We start from the raw sequence: 17,712 nt of genomic DNA, 5'->3' as shown, positions 1-17,712 counted from the left end.
TGATATAGAGTGCTGGTGTATATTACAGCTTAGGTGTTGTGGTGCGAGACTGGGTAGCGTTAAATATGTTTTGGTGAGTAACAGGCAAGATAAACAAATGTCTGAGCAGTATATCTGGTACTGGTGCTTATGTGCTTGAGAGGAGACATGTATGTCATGTTTTGTGGAATCCATGTTCATGGGTGTCTGGGTAGCGTTCATTTATGAGCGTGGGGCGGAGGATGACCGCCTGTTTGCTGATTAGTTACCCCATTCCTTCAGGTGGGAATCGTGCCTGCAGCATCTGAGGTTCAGCGGTTGGCCAGGTGCGAACCGGTTGCGCCCTACAGCTCCGGGCCGGTAGCTGGGCCGTCATCCTGTAGCCACGGACGCGGGGACTTCTGAAGACCGGGTCCTTCCGTCGGGACAGGTCTGGAGGCCTTGGTGATGGTGTGGCGCCGTGGTCGACGGGCAGGTCTCCGCATGCGTGGGTGATGCGCCGGGGTTGTTCCCCGGATGGCCCTCGGCCCAGATGGGCAGTTGTGGAGAGTTGTGGACTGCTTTTCAGCGGCTGTGCTTGAGGGTAGCCTAGTTCCACTCCGGCCGATGTTGCCTTGTCGACCCTCCGTGTTCCCGCTCAACCGCAGCTGGGGCGGCTCCGCTGTGCGTCGGGCCTCGATCCGTGCCCAGAAGGCCTCACACAGCTCATTCAAGCGGGTGGTGAGGAGATCGTTTGTGCTGGGGCTGTGTGTCGGAGGTCTACATCCCCCCCCCCACTCCCAAGATTGCGCGTCCGCCATTTTTGTGCGGTGGGCTGCCTGTAAGCATGGTGCGTGGTTGGGGCTGATGTCCGCCTTTTGGGCCCACTGAGACATGCCACTCGAGACGAGTTGGACCGGGATAACCCCCACCGATCCTAGAGGGGGGGGCAGCCGGGTGCTGCGTGTGTTTGTTGGCCGGGAGAGCGGACGTCGCTCCCTTGCCCTGCTTGGCGTAGGCCCCAGGCTTCAGCTCAGTCATTTGGCGGGTATACTGGGCGTGTGAGGTATCCCCTGGTTCGCCAGAGTCTGCGTGGCAAGTTGTGGTGAGTGGGGGTTCAAAATTAGTTGGTTTGCCCCGGGTTTCAGCCGGTATTTAGGCCCTGGCCCAGGCCCAGGAGCTCAAAGCTTGTGCGACTGTACAGCTTCACAGTCAGGCCACGCCCCCACTTTTTCAAATTTTGACCGCCAAAATCTCTTATGGATTTACAACTTCCAAAAAACACCCATGCTAAATAGTTTCTACATAGTTTAACATGTTCTTAGCTTTTTTTGGAAAGTTATAGGGCTATAAGCACAAGTAGCACTTTGCTATTTCCAAACCATTTCCCCCTAAAATTAACGCAATTTACATTGTAACACTGATATCTGTCAAGAATCCCTGAATAACCCTTCACATGTATATATAAAAAAAAATTTATTATTATTTTTTTTTTTTTTTAATATAAAAGACAACCTATTTTGACTCTTTTCATGCAACCATTTTACCAACAATCTATCCCAAATGAAAAAAAAAACAAATATTTAAATTGGGTGATTTTTGTTTTTTTCACACACATTTAAGAATACTGTTTGCTGATTAGTTACCCCATTCCTTCAGGTGGGAACCGTGCCTGCAGCATCTGAGGTTCAGCGGTTGGCCAGGTGCGAACCGGTTGCGCCCTACAGCTCCGGGCCGGAAGCTGGGCCGTCATCCTGTAGCCACGGACGCGGGGACTTCTGAAGACCGGGTCCTTCCGTCGGGACAGGTCTGGAGGCCTTGGTGATGGTGTGGCGCCGTGGTCGACGGGCAGGTCTCCGCATGCGTGGGTGATGCGCCGGGGTTGTTCCCCTGATGGCCCTCGGCCCAGATGGGCAGTTGTGGAGAGTTGTGGACTGCTTTTCAGCGGCTGTGCTTGAGGGTAGCCTAGTTCCACTCCGGCCGATGTTGCCTTGTCGACCCTCCGTGTTCCCGCTCAACCGCAGCTGGGGCGGCTCCGCTGTGCGTCGGGCCTCGATCCGTGCCCAGAAGGCCTCACACAGCTCATTCAAGCGGGTGGTGAGGAGATCGTTTGTGCTGGGGCTGTGTGTCAGAGGTCTACATTCCCCCCCCCACTCCCAAGATTGCGCGTCCGCCATTTTTGTGCGGTGGGCTGCCTGTAAGCATGGTGCGTGGTTGGGGCTGATGTCCGCCTTTTGGGCCCACTGAGACATGCCACTCGAGACGAGTTGGACCGGGATAACCCCCACCGATCCTAGAGGGGGGGGGCAGCCGGGTGCTGCGTGTGTTTGTTGGCCGGGAGAGCGGACGTCGCTCCCTTGCCCTGCTTGGCGTAGGCCCCAGGCTTCAGCTCAGTTATTTGGCGGGTATACTGGGCGTGTGAGGTATCCCCTGGTTCGCCAGAGTCTGCGTGGCAAGTTGTGGTGAGTGGGGGTTCAAAATTAGTTGGTTTGCCCCGGGTTTCAGCCGGTATTTAGGCCCTGGCCCAGGCCCAGGAGCTCAAAGCTTGTGCGACTGTACAGCTTCACAGTCAGGCCACGCCCCCACTTTTTCAAATTTTGACCGCCAAAATCTCTTATGGATTTACAACTTCCAAAAAACACCCATGCTAAATAGTTTCTACATAGTTTAACATGTTCTTAGCTTTTTTTGGAAAGTTATAGGGCTATAAGCACAAGTAGCACTTTGCTATTTCCAAACCATTTCCCCCTAAAATTAACGCAATTTACATTGTAACACTGATATCTGTCAAGAATCCCTGAATAACCCTTCACATGTATATATATAAAAAAAAATTTATTATTATTTTTTTTTTTTTTTTAATATAAAAGACAACCTATTTTGACTCTTTTCATGCAACCATTTTACCAACAATCTATCCCAAATGAAAAAAAAAACAAATATTTAAATTGGGTGATTTTTGTTTTTTTCACACACATTTAAGAATACAGAGAACTTTAAGGGTTACTACCAAAGAACACCCCAATATGTGTTCAGCAACATCTCCTGAGTACAGTGACACCCTCCATGTATAGGTGGGTCGGGTTCTATGGGGGATAAAATACCTTATTTGGAGGGTGCACATTCCAGTTTTCCAACTTGGGATTTTCTTAGCTGGTCATCATGCACCCATGTCCTATTTGGGACATTTTTTAAGCCGGCCAATGTAATTTACCCCTATCAAACCATATCTTTTTTAAAAGTATACACCCTAGGGTATTTCAAATTGTGGTATTTTAACACTTTCCATGCACTAATTCTACTACCAGTCTTTGTCAAACTTTTGGGTAGTCGTTTTTTTGTTGTTGTTATTTTTCTCTCACATTGTACTGTAGGCATGGATTCTCAGTTCCTGTTATGTGTTACTGACAAAGAAACCCCCAATATGTGTTCAGCAACATCACATTTTCCAGTTTTTCTTTAGTTTGCTTTAGATTTCAATACCACTGCAGTCCATTATGAAGTATCAATTTCTCACATTTAGTTAGAAACTTTGGTTACAGATGCTTGCTTGATCTCTCGTGCTTCTCTGCAAAACCTATAAGGAAACATAAAACTGCTTTCTGATATACGTAATTAAATAAACTGTTACGACTTAATGTTATAATCTCACAGTTCCCTTTTTGAGAACCAGTATAATCCATATTAAAGTAATGGCTAAATTTGTCAGAGGTTGCTACTCATCCAGCCTGTTTGGTGATTGTTTCAATGTTGAGAAAGTATTATGACATTGGACAAGAACCAATAAATATTGCCAAATACATAAAAAGCAGAATACTTTGTAAAAGAACATTAAGACCATTTCCAAAAGGTCAGCTTGCTCTTGTTATTCTTAACTTTAGATCACTTCTCTTGTTATACGAGGCCCTTAACAGTGTCTACAGCTTGTATACGTAGCTTAAGGAAAAACAGTCAAGCAGTTACATTTACTCTCTTTTGCTTGACAAGTATTTAATAGCTTTTGGTGAAGCACAGCTTAATTCTGTAGTTTTGTCTGGCATTTAGTCATATGTCGATTTAAAAGAATTGTACTTTATTGACTTGAGCTGCATCAAGACACAGGACCAGGCTTCAACTTGTCAGTCTCCATATTAACAAAGTTTTAAAAATGTATTTAAAAATCTTCAATGTGATAGTTATAGGCTCTGCCATCCACTTATATTCGGAGATTCCTAGCATCTTTTCCCAGTTTCCATGCCTATATGCTTGCCATTTTCAGGTAGATTTTTTTATATTTGTAAAAAGGAGGTGATATGGGAGGTGGACTAGTTCTAGGATGCCAAGGGCAGTGAGAGCAATACTGTAAAGGAGCACAAGGAAGGATGGTGAGATGAGGTATGTTTAGGTAAGGAAGCAGAGAAGATACTTGCAGACGTATTTAGACATATCACGCAGTTGATGAAAGGGTATAGATAGATTTGCGTACGCAAGAATTTATATTGAAAATGTTATGTTGTTGATTAGACACCTAATGCAGGCTGAGCATATGCACAGTAGTATTTAAAGGGATACTATAGTCACCAGAACAACTACAGCTTAATGTAGTTGTTCTGGTCAGGATAGCATATCCCTGGTTTACATTACAGTGTCTCCACCGTCTGCATGAGGACACAGAACTTTTGATTCAGTGCATCTTTGCGGAGCAGCTGATTGGCCAGGGTGGTGTTTGGCTCTGCCCCTCGGCTTGCCTCTTTGGTTGAGATCATCAGAATTTACTATCGTTAGTAATATTTCTAAAACCCAGAGATTGCATATATTTCCCATAACACTTATTTTACTATTACTCAAGTAAATTCTCACTCCATCCACTAGTAAGAGCCAGCAGCCAGTAACCATGGATGATAAATCTCATCACTCCGCTAGCTCAGTACATACATGTCCCTGTGCTGCACGGGTTGCAGATTGAGAGCCACAGTACATAGAATATACAGCATTGTTTTCTCATATTGTATGTAATGGCACACAGTTTATTACTGGAAAAAAAAATCTGTTTTCGAGTTAATATATATGTAATAAATACACAGAAATCCTTAAATGTACTTATTACTATGAATGCATTAGATGACAAAAATAATGGTATAGATATTACCTTTCCACATTACAGCAGAAAAGCTGAAACATCATAAAAACTTTGAATTATCCAGCCTACTTAATTGAATATGTCTAAAGAGCTTTTTGTTTGTTGTGTTTTCCTTTATGTCTTGATGTAACCAACCCACATTACTTTTTTACACCCTGCAAAAGAAAATGTTATTGATCTTTTTATTCAAATCCACCTCCACAGGCTTTGTGAAAAGCTTTTTGGCTGCTTGGGTTAACTTACTCAAACAGTGCTGGAACCAATAGTGTATTGTAGAGTCCATTATGTCTACAATTAGTCAATGTACATGCCCACTTAATCTCAGAGGAGGGCCACCAAGATCATCGTCAGTCTCTGCCCAAATTTTTCTTTTTAACAAACTAGTTGGATACTTTTGTTGAGACATTCACAATGCCTGCAGGAATGGATTTAGGATGTACCTGTTTCATGTGAGAGACCCATACTTTTAAAGAGCGGGTGTAATGGGGAAAGGAGAGGTAAATCTTTTGTTCTGCGTTTAATTGCCCCCTTTATTTATTTTTATATATATCATCATGCACCCATATATAGACACTGACATCTAGTGGGTCACTTATAGATAGATAGATATGTGTGGGGTTTTATTTATTTGTTTGATGCATCACTATAAATATTTGTGTTGCATCTTCTCAATACATATATGTATTTTATATTTTTTTAAGAATGTGGAATATAGGAAAAGGTCAGACTGCTATGTTTATGTTACGATCCCCAGGAATGAGTGTGGCATGGCACCCAGAAGAATCTTCGAAGGTAAGTGCTTTAATAGTACCTTTTTTTTTCAGAACTTCAGCATGTTCCCTCTAAAGAGTTCTGTGTACTTTTGAATAACAAAATAATTAGTTTTTAACTCCGATATGAATTCCTTTCCAATATACAGGGCATAACATTTTTTAAACACAGTTGTTGTGTTTTTTTCTTCCGTCTGGGTGCAATATTTCCAACTTCAGTTAATGTTCTTGAAAACTAGCTGATAGATTTTCTGTTTTCTCACCTGTTTTTTTTAGTTTGTGCAGGTTATCTACTCACAAGGTACCATGCTCATTCAAGTAGCAACATGCCACTTAATGTCAATTTGTTTTTATTTAAACTTTGAAACTTTAAAATTACATTGAGGAAAAATGCTTCAATACAAGTCAGCAGCATATTAGGTATCTGGTAGTTTAGGATTAATGACCCACCCAAAGGAATATCAATGTTTAATTATACAGAATCAACTGATGATTTACTCACTTATTCCCTTTCAAGTCACCTGAAGCTTTCTGCCGCTTTTGACACTGTCAATAACGTTGTCCGTTGCAGCACCATTCTTTCTTGATTCTCCTCTTGCCTTCCACCAACACTCACTTAGCGTCTTCTTTTCTGGCACCACTTTCGCCAAACTAACGGTCTCATTTGGAGTCCCTAAAAGACCCTTTTTTGTTTCCTCTTTATACTGCCTTTATTGGAAACCTCATTAGCTCCTTTGGATTTCAGAATCATCTATACTCTGATTATATCTAGCCTGGAACACATCCCTTACTGTCTCTCTTCAGTCTCTAATTAAATGACCCATTTTCTACAGCTCAATCTTTTCAATACTCCTCTTTCCTTCTTTAAACACTCCACCTCCTTTGTCTAGCTCCTTACAAGTCAGTGGGCCACTCATTACCCTACCCCACCCGTTGAAAGAATTGAATATATTGACCTATATCTAATGCAAGATGCTAGTAAGGCACTTGTTTATGAAGTTATTATTTCATAACTTAATATTGCAAGCTACTTCTTATCAGTCCTCCCAAAACCTGCATTGTCCCACTGCAATAGCTTATGAATGCTGCAACTAGACTTATTTCTCACTCACCACTTCTTTCACCCCTCATTTCTTTTCCAGTCCTTCTATTGGCTTACTATACCATTCATGATCCAATTATGAACACTGACATCTTATTGCATTTCCTTTTTAATTCTCAAAGTTTTCTTGTTAAACTCTGTCAGTGACCTTCTCTTTTCCTCTGCTCATTGTCACATTGCCATGTCTCACTTACATGATTTCTTGGGGACTGCATGATTCCTATGGAATGCACTACCATAATCCAGGGCTTGACCGATTTGCTTTCAATCTAGGAGCCAGCTTAAAAAAAATGTTAGGAGCTTTTTGTATTCCAAAGACAAAAATATTTTTTTTAAAGGAACACTATAGTCACCAGAACTACTACAGCTTAATGTAGTGGTTCTGATGTCAATAGCCTATCCTGCAGGCTTTTCAATGTAAACTCTGCCTTTTCAAAGAAAAGGCAGTGTACACATTACTGCATTGAAACCCCTCTAGTGGCAGTCTCTCAGGTGTCTCCTAGTTCATTCAGCGTCTCCACACTCTGCATGGAGGCACTGAAAGTTTCCCACAGAGATGCATTGATATAATGCATCCCTATGAGGAGATGCTTGATTGGAAATTGATTATCTCCGCTATGGGCCAGCTGAGGCAAGACCGGCAATGTGTCGGAAAAAAGGTGAGTAAAAACATTCCCATGGGATCAGAGGGGGCTGGTAACATAAGCATACTCATTCACTGATACACACACATTCTCTCACACACAAAGTATTTATCATTATTTGATACACACAAACAAATACACACATAAATGAAAAACAAACATATTATTAGCCACCTTCCTGTTTCCTACCTTTTGGGCTCAGGAGGGTGACTTTCCTGAGGTCCAGTGGGACTGGGCTGCAAGTGACATTGGATTAGTGAGGCTGGCTGCGGTTGATGGGAGCGGCTGATGGGAGCTGGCTGCCTCTGGAGCAGACTCCCTATCCTTCTGTCTCTACAGCTCCGTGCAGCTCTCATGTGCGCCGGGAGGAAGTGAAGGGAACTGTAATGACTTCCTCCCGGTGATGAGGCTGTGCAGGGGAGCGGACTGGGACGGACAATCTCTGAGTAATGGGGGCAGACTGGAGGCCGGCTCTGTGGAATGGGGTGCGGACAGCAAGCAGAGCAGACTTTAGCTTCTCCCCTGCCAGCTTGTCATTTACCTGTGCAGTCTCAACGACGGGAGGAAGAAAATAGAGATCCCTTCACTTCCTCCTGTTACACCGGCGCACAGAGAGCTGCACGGGCATTGAGGAGGGAACAGGTTGACCAATCTCAGACGCTAGGACAAAATTCTTAGGCCCCCGGGATTTGTGGAGCCCTACCATATTCATATAAAAAACATGTTAATCTCTCTGCCCAATACATCCTTTATCTCAATTCCTCCCAAATTGTAAGCTCATTTGAATAGAGCCCTCTTCGACTATTGAATCTGTCAACATCTGTGTCTGTCAGTTACTTGTTATATGTCATATAACCCTCCTAAAATGTTAACACTATAAACTGCCAGTAGTAATAAGGGAGCTAGTCTCCCCAGTTAATGCACATAGAAAATGCGTTAAAAATATCAATAGCATCAAGAGGCTCATCAGTCAGGATATTTTTATTCTTTTTGCTGTTTGATCCAGAGGTTTATGAGATAAGTAGACAACATGCACACAATGTAAACATACGTTATACAAAATTTATATAAGTAAACAGGAATTGAGAATTATGGTTTCCTAACTGACAGCTCAGGTGGGAGCTGTGTTTTATTTATTTATCTCCCCTTACTGGAGCATTCCTTACATGGTTCTCTAGCTGGATACATGCCTTTCTGACATTAGCAGGGTCAGCACTGTGAGGTCAAGATAATTTTTGTATTGTATGCCCATGCTGTACCTTAAAAATCTGTCATGATGCAAAATGAAAATGTAAAAAAAAAAAATGTCTCTTACCTAGCATTAAGAAGATCTTTCGCTGCAGCTCTGCGCTCATTAGTGTTGATTTCCCAGCTAATTCAATGTTCCTTGTAGAAAAGCATTGGTAGGCAGGGCATATGCATGGCATTAGCAAGCACTCTAGGCAAAAAAGGAAGGGAACTAAACCGCCTCGCAGTACCAAGGTGGAGTTATATAACTGTTCATTTTGTCTTGCAATTGACACTGATATAAAATAAAGCTGCAATTATACTTTGTAACTCCTTATATGGACACATTTCATAAGCATAAGATCCCAAAATTATGTGTACAACATAAAAAAGTTTTGTTTTCCCTCCTTCCAGTTGATGGTAGCAGAAAAAACAGGAACTATACGTTTCTATGATTTGCTTACACATCAGGCCATTTTGTCGCTCGAATCTGTGCAAGTTCCTCTTATGTCAGCTGACTGGTGTTTAAAAAACCCTTTCAGGGTAGGAGCAGTGGCAGGAAATGACTGGATCATATGGGAGATGCCGCGTTCCAGGTACTTTAATATTCGGATTCCTACTTGAGTTCTAAAATTATATCTTTTAATATATTTATAGTATGCTCTTCGAACTGAAGAGGTTTTGGGTTCAACATGTTTGACTTTATTTTATTTTATTGCAGCTATCCTCAAAACAATAAGCCTGTCCATGCTGATAGAGCAAGATTATTCAGGTATACCATTATTAAAGTGTTTGTGTACATCGCAAAAAAAATATGAAAAAAACCTTAGATTTACATGAGTTGATTTTTGTACGTAAAATGTATTCACTGTCTATTTAATTTCTATGTTTGAAATAAAACTGTGTGTCAGCTTGGCAAACCGGTGAGATTTGAATAGCAGCTGGTTCATATAGTTTGTTTGCTTCGATATGATGTATTTGAGCAAAAACTTATCTGTGATTAGAAACCCTTGAATGGTAGTTGCCAATGAGGCTAGTAGCTGGGAATTTTGAGATACAGAAAATATCACTTCATGGCACTTCATATTATAAAAATGAAAAGAATGAGCTCACTCCTTATGTCAGAAGGTCACAAAGATGAGAACTTATCTAAGAGTGGTATTGTTTCCTCTTCTCTTCCTCTTTCAGAATTTGTTCTTCTTCTTTTCTTAATTTCGGATCTATTTCTTTTTAAAACATAAGGGAAAATAGCGACAACTTTGTTTTAGGTATTTTTCCTACTCTTGATATAGGGTGGAGCGTAATTAAAGCTCCACTTCTCTTCTCAATGAACATTGAGCTTGCCTTAAGCTCTAGCCTTTGTCAAGATTGTCAAGTGTAGGAGAAATACGTGAGATTACATACTTCCTAAAAAGTAGATCATACACTTTACCAAATCTGTGTACAATTTGTGCTTGTATACACATATATATAACAAGCCATACGCTCATAAACATGCATAACTAACCACACAAATATATATGATTTAAGACAGACATGTATATATGGGAAAATAACTCTCTAGAAGAGTGGGAATACCAGGAGCTGGCTAGGTGACTAGTGGCTAAAATACTACTAAATAGAGAATACAAATATAAATATATGGTACTATGCCTTTAAATCTGGAATAGACAAAGTATCCCTATAAAGGTGCTATGAGTGGAGATCTCAAACGTGATATCCCTTTAAATGTGCAAAAATACAAAGAGAATGCTGCTATACCTTTAAATATCCTTTAAGAATGTGCAAACATGCAAAGCAGTGCTATATAGGGGGGTGAGAAATAGAAAAAAATTATATATATATGTGTGTATATATATATATATATATATATATATATATACACATATATATATATATATATATATATATATATAATTAAATAAATAAATACAAAAAGACATGTATATATACATAACCATCAGCGCTCACAGAGATAGATACATATTCAGCCACACTCGCATACAAGCGTGCCTAACTAGTGTGCAGCCTTAGAGCTGTACACTCTGATGCACACTCGTTCCTGCTCTGTCACGATTTACGTTTAAGAGACGGGATCACCAGGAGGTAATTTTAAATCTGCCATTCACACCCTTCAGCAATGCATTTATCTGAAAGATGCTACATTCGTGGTTACATTATTGTAAATATGTGTGCAGCTCTGCCCTGCTGAAGAGCATTAAAGGGATACTGTAGTGCCAGGAAAACAAAGCTGTATTTCTGGCACTACCGATCCCTCTGCCTCCCTCGCGCCCCCTACTTACCTGGTAAATAAAGTGTTAAAACCCCTTTAGTTACTTACCTGATCCCAGTGCTGATGTCCCTAGGTGCTGGGTTGAAGCTCTGCCCCCTCCTCTGTCCCGTGACGAGTGGGTATAATGCACAAATGCCGCTCGTGCATTAGACCTCCCCATAGGAAAGCACTGAATCAATGCTTTCCTATCGAGGAAAATCTGACGCTTGAGGTCCTCATGCAAAGCGTGAGGACGTCCAGCATCAGATAGACCAAAAGTCTGTTACGATTCCGGAAGTCCTCTAGTGGTTGTCTGGTAGACAGCCACTGAGGGCAGACTTAGAGCTGCAATATAAACATTGCAGTTCTCTGGAACTGCAATGTTTTACATTGCAGCACTAAGTGTAAAAGGGGCACAGCACCCAGACCACTTCAATTAGCTGAAGTGGTCTGGGGGCCTATAGTGTCACTTAACCCCTTAAGGACACATGACATGTGTGACATGTCATGATTCCCTTTTATTCCAGAAGTTTGGTCCTTAAGGGGTTAAACTGCTTTTTGCCCGTGTCTAACTGAAAAGCTGGAAAAGGTCCATGGAGCTTGTGGGGGAGCATGCAAGCAATAAATAAATGAACTCATAATGTACTCTCCCTAGATACTTTGCCCACTTGGGATCCAATCTGCCCAATCCAACAAACTGTTCCTTGCACCATATGTACTGTTTGATAATGGATATATAAATAAGATTTCATTTATAAAGGGATTCCTTTCCAGTGAACGTGATTGAGTGCTCAACTGTTTTCACAGTTCTTGTAATTGATGGGGTGTGGCAAATAGTGGGTGCTTTTGCCACCCCAAGGCCCAGACCTATTCAGCTTGTGGCATGTTTATCTGATTATTATTCACGTAGGTGTATACATAGTTAATGACTTTTTTTTACTATAATTTGTTTTCAGGTGGTCAAGGTGTAGTGAAAATCTATTTGCAACCACAGGCTATCCAGGAAAGAAAAACACTCAGATTCTTATTCATCATTTAAAACATCCACAGGTAATGTTGTTAAATAATGGTTGAATCTTATGTTAATATGTGATGCAGCTCTTGGTTGAACCTTATGTTAATGAGATGCAGCTTTTTGACTGGATATGGAGAAGGGTGTATTTTAACACTGACCATTCTCTAAATAAATTACATCATATTGGTCTGCAATTTAAATTAACCTTTTAGGCAAAATAACCTTCGCTTAATGAAATAGTTCTGGTGTAAGTATCATGCCCTTGCAGTCTCACTGCTCAATTGACTCCCGTTTTCAGAGTTAAATCAGTTTGTTTATACAGCCCTAGCAACACTTTACTTTGTTGTGACTTATACAGCCTACCTACTGTGACAGGTACCCTGTGCTCCGACTGAGCACACCCGTCCGAACAGCTTCTTCCCGCCAGCCAAACCACAGATGTTCACGAAGATTCAGTCAGCTAACACCTCTCCCCCAAGAACAGTAGACACACACAGGTTGAGGGTAGAACAGGAACTAACTTTATTAGACACACTTAGGTATTTGTATAGAAGTAAACTCATTAATAAATACACAAAGGTTTGGAACAGCAACCAATCAAACTGGGCCTAAACATACAGCCAATCACACTAAGCCTATTAATAACCAATAGGACACAGCATCACAGAACACCTACTTTGCATACACAGGAAAACATTATGCATTATGTAATGTATTAACACACAGTCAACAATAAGTGACTCGGCTCCCTTAGTCACAAAGGGGAAAGTTCCAACCCCCACCCACATGGTTCGGCGCCATCTTGTCTCTCCATGTCGTGAATAGGTCTAAGTCTGTGCAGTCTAAATGGCCGCTCCCCACCAGAGCCCACCCAAACAAATTGATGCCCAAGTGATGGCGTACCAGCATTTTGTCACACCTACACGCTTCCTTTTTTATTTTATTTTTTTTAATTGCACATTGTGTATAACTAATAATTTATAGCCTACTGAACTTTCTGTGTATGATTAAAGCTCAATTAACAGAGCAAGAGATAAGAGCTTATAAAGCAAACACTTCGGGTATGGCACAGTAGACCATGTCATACATCTCAAGGTGAATTGTAATTGGTACCTCTTAATTATCTACTGATATGTATTCCATTGCAGACAAACACTGTGCTATAAGATCTGATCTAAAATTAAAGGGACACTATAGTCACCAAAACAACTTTAGCTTAATGAAGCAGTTTTGGTGTGCAAAATATGTCCCTGCAGTCTCACTGCTCATTTCTCTGCCATTTAGGCATTAAATCACTTTTTGTTTATGAACCCTAGTCACACCTACCTGCATGTGACTTGCACTGCCTTCCTAAACACTTCCTGTAAAGAGTCAGCTAAAGTTTATCCTTCCTTTATTGCAAATTCTGTTTAATTTAGAGTTTCCTATCCTCTGCTATGTTTATAGCTTGTTAGACCCTGCAAGAGCCCCCTGTATGTGATTAAAGTTCAATTTACAGAGAAAGAGATACAATTGTTTAAGGTAAATTATATCTGATTGAAAGTGAAATCATTTTTTTTTTTTTCATGCAGGCTGTGTCAATCAGAGCCAGGTTAGGTGTGACAAGGGCTGCAAAAACAAAAACGTGATTTAAAGGACCACTCTTGGCACCCAGACAGACCACTTCAGCTTAATGAGGTGGTCTGGGTGCCAGGTCCCTCTAGGATTAACCCTTTTTTTTATAAACATAGCAGTTTCAGAGAAACTGCTATGTTTATAAAAAATGGGTTAATCCAGCCTCCAAAACCTCTAGTGGCTGTCTCATTGACAGCCGCTAGAGGCGCTTGCGTGCTTCTCACTGTGAAAATCACAGTGAGAGCACGCAAGCGTCCATAGGAAAGCATTGTAAATGCTTTCCCATGCGACCGGCTGAATGCGAGCGCGGCTCCTGCCGCGCATGCGCATTCAGCCGATGACGTCGCAAGGAAGGAGGAGAGGAGGAGGAAAGCTCCCCGCCCGGCGCTGGAGAAAGAGGTACGTTTAACCCCTTCCTCCCCCCAGAGCCCGGCAGGAGTGGGTCCCTGAGGGTGGGGGCACCCTCAGGGCACTCTAGTGCCAGGAAAACTAGTATGTTTTCCTGGCACTAGAGTGGTCCTTTAACTTCTAAATGGCAGTGAATTAAGCAGTGAAACATACAGAGCATGATCTATACACTAAAACTGCTTCATTAAGCTAAAGTTGTTTAGGTGACTATAGTGTTCCTTTAAATAATTTTTTTTTAAACACATAAGGTTTCAAAGGAAGTATTTTGTCCCATATGTTGTTTTTTGTTGTTTTTTTTTAATATTTATGTTCATTTCTCTTTTGCTTGGGTCTATTTGTTTTTTGTGCATATAGACCAGTGATGGCGAACCTATGGCATGTGTGCCACAGCTTGCCTGCCGAGCCCTCTCTGTGGGCACGTGGCCATAAGTTATCGGTAGGGTGCCTTAGGCGGCACTGCCTTGTTAGCCTCGTATCCTAGGGGCCCAAGAGCTGGCCGGCTGGGTGTCTGTGAATGTCAGTGTATATATGTGAGTGTCCGTGTGTATAATTGCCGTGTTGGCACTTTGAGGAATAAAAGTTGGTTTGTATTGTGGTTTGGGCACTCTGACTCCAAAATGTTCACCATCACTGATATACACCATCTGTAAATGTTATATTGGAAATATATATGGAATAACTCTAGGGGTTGCACTGTATTGCTGTGAAAACCCTTCCTTTAAAACGAAAGCATGTATAAATAGGAAATATTTAGTTCATAAAGTCAACATGTTTCTAACTGTACTTGTTACAAATCTTTGTCAGGATATGATCTGTGTGTTTAGGACTTGCTGATGGATTGGAGAGAACATTGTGTGCCAAACATTTTATTCAGATAGAGCAGAACAGATTATAGAATAGCATATGGTGACAATTTTAGTTGTCTATAGCGAATAGATGTGTGTATGTGTTTTGGGGTTGGTTTCTGTTGTGTGGGTGGGGTATTTAAACATTTCAATATCCTATATCAATTCAAAATATTAAGTTGTTCCCATTAAAACTTATGTAACTAAAGTAACACTATATTTTTCTTGGAATGCACACTAGTGCGTCGATTTGATTTAGTTAGAAGTCTAGACCAAATTTAGCACAAGTTATGAAACTATTGTAACACCAATCAGTGCCTCACTATTGGGGTGACGTATCAAAATATTGTGTCCGAGTAATGGTGCAAACTTCTAGAAGCTGAGTAATCAGCATGGTAACCAGTAGAACAAGCAGACACATTCCAGTGATGATTACTCAACTTTTAGGACTTTGCACCACTTTTTAGAATATAATATTTTGATAAATCTGACTAAAATCAATTTTGAAAAATTACGGAATTTGATGGCACTATATAAATAATTATAAATCTTCCTTTGTTTTGTAATCTTTTTTCCCTATTTTTCAATTACTCATTGCATTAAAGCTATGATTTCTGAAAACAGGATGTTTGCTGATATAGAAAAGACCTTACATAACCTTGCAAGACTATAGCGATATTCCATATGAAAGAGACACTCTAAGCACCATAACTGCCACAGCTCACTTTAGAGGTTATTGTGACACTCCCAATGCGGTCTCTCCTTTTTGTGTGGAAACTATTTTCACTATCATATACAAAAACAAATGTGTACTATGGTCGTTGCTGCTGCCCAGGAGTGATGGGAGTTTGAGCATAGGACTTGTTTTTTTGTATTTGTATTCACTTTTGTATCACACAGCTATGTTACAATGCTGCCTCCCATCCCATGTGTTCCTTATTATGGGTTAATAAGCATGTAGGGGTGTATATAAAAAAAAAAAATACTTATTTCTGTCTCATTAGAGAGATCTTTGCCAGTAGCTCTAGGAATCAAGGTGAAAGGTTAGTGTCCTACCTGAGAGGTTTGCCTTGACATGGCAGGTGGGCTAAAGTCTCTCATGGTCATTGGAGAAACTAAATAGCCTCTATTTGTTTAAATATGTATAGGGATTTGGGAAGAGTGCATGTAACTTTTTTCTTTGGTTTTCACTCTCAGCCAATGAATGCTGTCCAACTTTGGACAAAGTTAACATTGCTGGTTGTGTATGGCGCAGGGAGTCTTTGGTCCCCATTCTCCCCAGTGTGCGTAACAATACAGTGCTCTGCCCACAGCTAAAGCTTCTCTGCTGCTTCTAGTATTGTACAGTAGATAGTGTCCGCTGACCACTCTTGCCAATCAGCAATGTCCCTGCCTGTCAGCACTCCGTGGTTCCAGTCAAACTCAGTTTAGAAGCCAGGTGAATAAGGATCAGCGCTGGAGGCAGCCTTTGGGGCCAAACCGTTCTTGAACAGTTTAACTCCTTGATGTAAGATAGCACCTGGGTGCCTCCTGGTACCATAACAACTTAATTTACATGAGGTTGTTGCGGTGATCAGAGTTTTCCTTTAAATCTTAGCCAACTTTATTTGACTGGTTTCATCTCTCATTAATACTGCAGTCACCATGCAGCCTGTCTCACAAATAGTTACAAAACAAAGAGCGAAACCAATAGATATAATCAAAACTCTGTTGACAATTATGTGGTACTCTATGCACACTATTTTTAAACTGGTGCAAAAAGCAGGAAAGTGTATCTACGTTCTTATGTTCTCAGCTTACTAACCGGGCTCGACAACTCCCAGGTCCCCTTGGTGAATAGGAATTTAGTCCTGGTGTCTAGGATTTGTGAGCCTGTTCCCTCCAAAGCAGGTGGCCGGCTGTGCTTTCTGTCGGCAGGTGGTGAGGGGGTTGTGATCTCCATGCTTTGCTCTTTCACACGCCCCCTAGTGATGCTGGAGCCGGAATATGATGTCACTCCAACCTTGGCTTCACTAAGCAGTGTGTGAGGGAGTAGACCAAGAAGACCACAGCTCCCTTGTTGCCTACCTACAGAATGCGCTGCCCGCTTCGGAAGGAACAGGCTTACACATTCTTGTAAGTTTAAAAAACCGTGCTCCTAACTTTTGTAGCTGGCTTCTAGATTCAAAGCAAATTTGTAAATCCGTGGCTTCTAATTACCTGTGAGTGGGGTCTTTTATCTTTCTTCTTTTATTGCCCCTATTGCAAGATTGATATTTACCCCTTCTGGGATAATTTTCTAAAACGTTTGCAAGATAAGGTATATATCTAAACAAATGGGGGGTATAAATTAAACCAAACGAATACATAAAAAAGTACATAATTAAATTCTGTCACATCTCTAAATATTTATCAATACACAGAATTGCTGTTTAATTTTAATTAAATGTGTTAATATGTATCTGAAGTTTTCTTATTGTGTTTTAAATTCCAGCCTATTCTTATCGGCTCTGTACCTGTGGGATCTGGACTCAGCTGGCACAGATCACTTCCTCTCTGCGTTGTGGGTGGTAATCACAAACTTTATTTCTGGTTTACAGAAATGTAAATATTTGTGTTGAGTTTTTATAAAATAAAGATTATTATGGAAATTGATGTGCTGTTTGGTTTATTTCTAATATATAGCATTAGAGGGACACTATAGCTACCCAGACCACTTCCTCTCATTGCACCTAGTTCTGCAATGTAAAACACCGCAG

At 41.1% G+C, this 17,712-nt stretch overlaps 1 protein-coding gene across 1 annotated transcript in view; it reads left to right on the top strand.

Annotated features, from left to right (window-relative positions):
* The window catches only part of NUP37 (nucleoporin 37), a 45,545-nt gene extending 27,941 nt beyond the window's left edge, over nt 1-17,604 (top strand). Inside the window, exons 6-10 of the mRNA XM_063445178.1 lie at nt 5,779-5,869; nt 9,235-9,416; nt 9,542-9,592; nt 12,049-12,142; nt 17,448-17,604. Of these exons, the coding sequence (XP_063301248.1) occupies nt 5,779-5,869; nt 9,235-9,416; nt 9,542-9,592; nt 12,049-12,142; nt 17,448-17,561 (532 nt within the window). The 3' untranslated portion in view covers nt 17,562-17,604. The remainder of the gene's footprint in view (nt 1-5,778; nt 5,870-9,234; nt 9,417-9,541; nt 9,593-12,048; nt 12,143-17,447) is intronic.
* Nucleotides 17,605-17,712: the final 108 nt, after the last annotated feature.

The sequence above is a fragment of the Pelobates fuscus genome, chromosome 3 (assembly GCF_036172605.1).
Source record: "Pelobates fuscus isolate aPelFus1 chromosome 3, aPelFus1.pri, whole genome shotgun sequence".
NCBI lineage: Eukaryota > Metazoa > Chordata > Amphibia > Anura > Pelobatidae > Pelobates > Pelobates fuscus.
The sequence above is the reverse complement of the archived record's forward strand: the minus strand, read 5'-3'. Positions and strand labels throughout refer to the sequence as shown.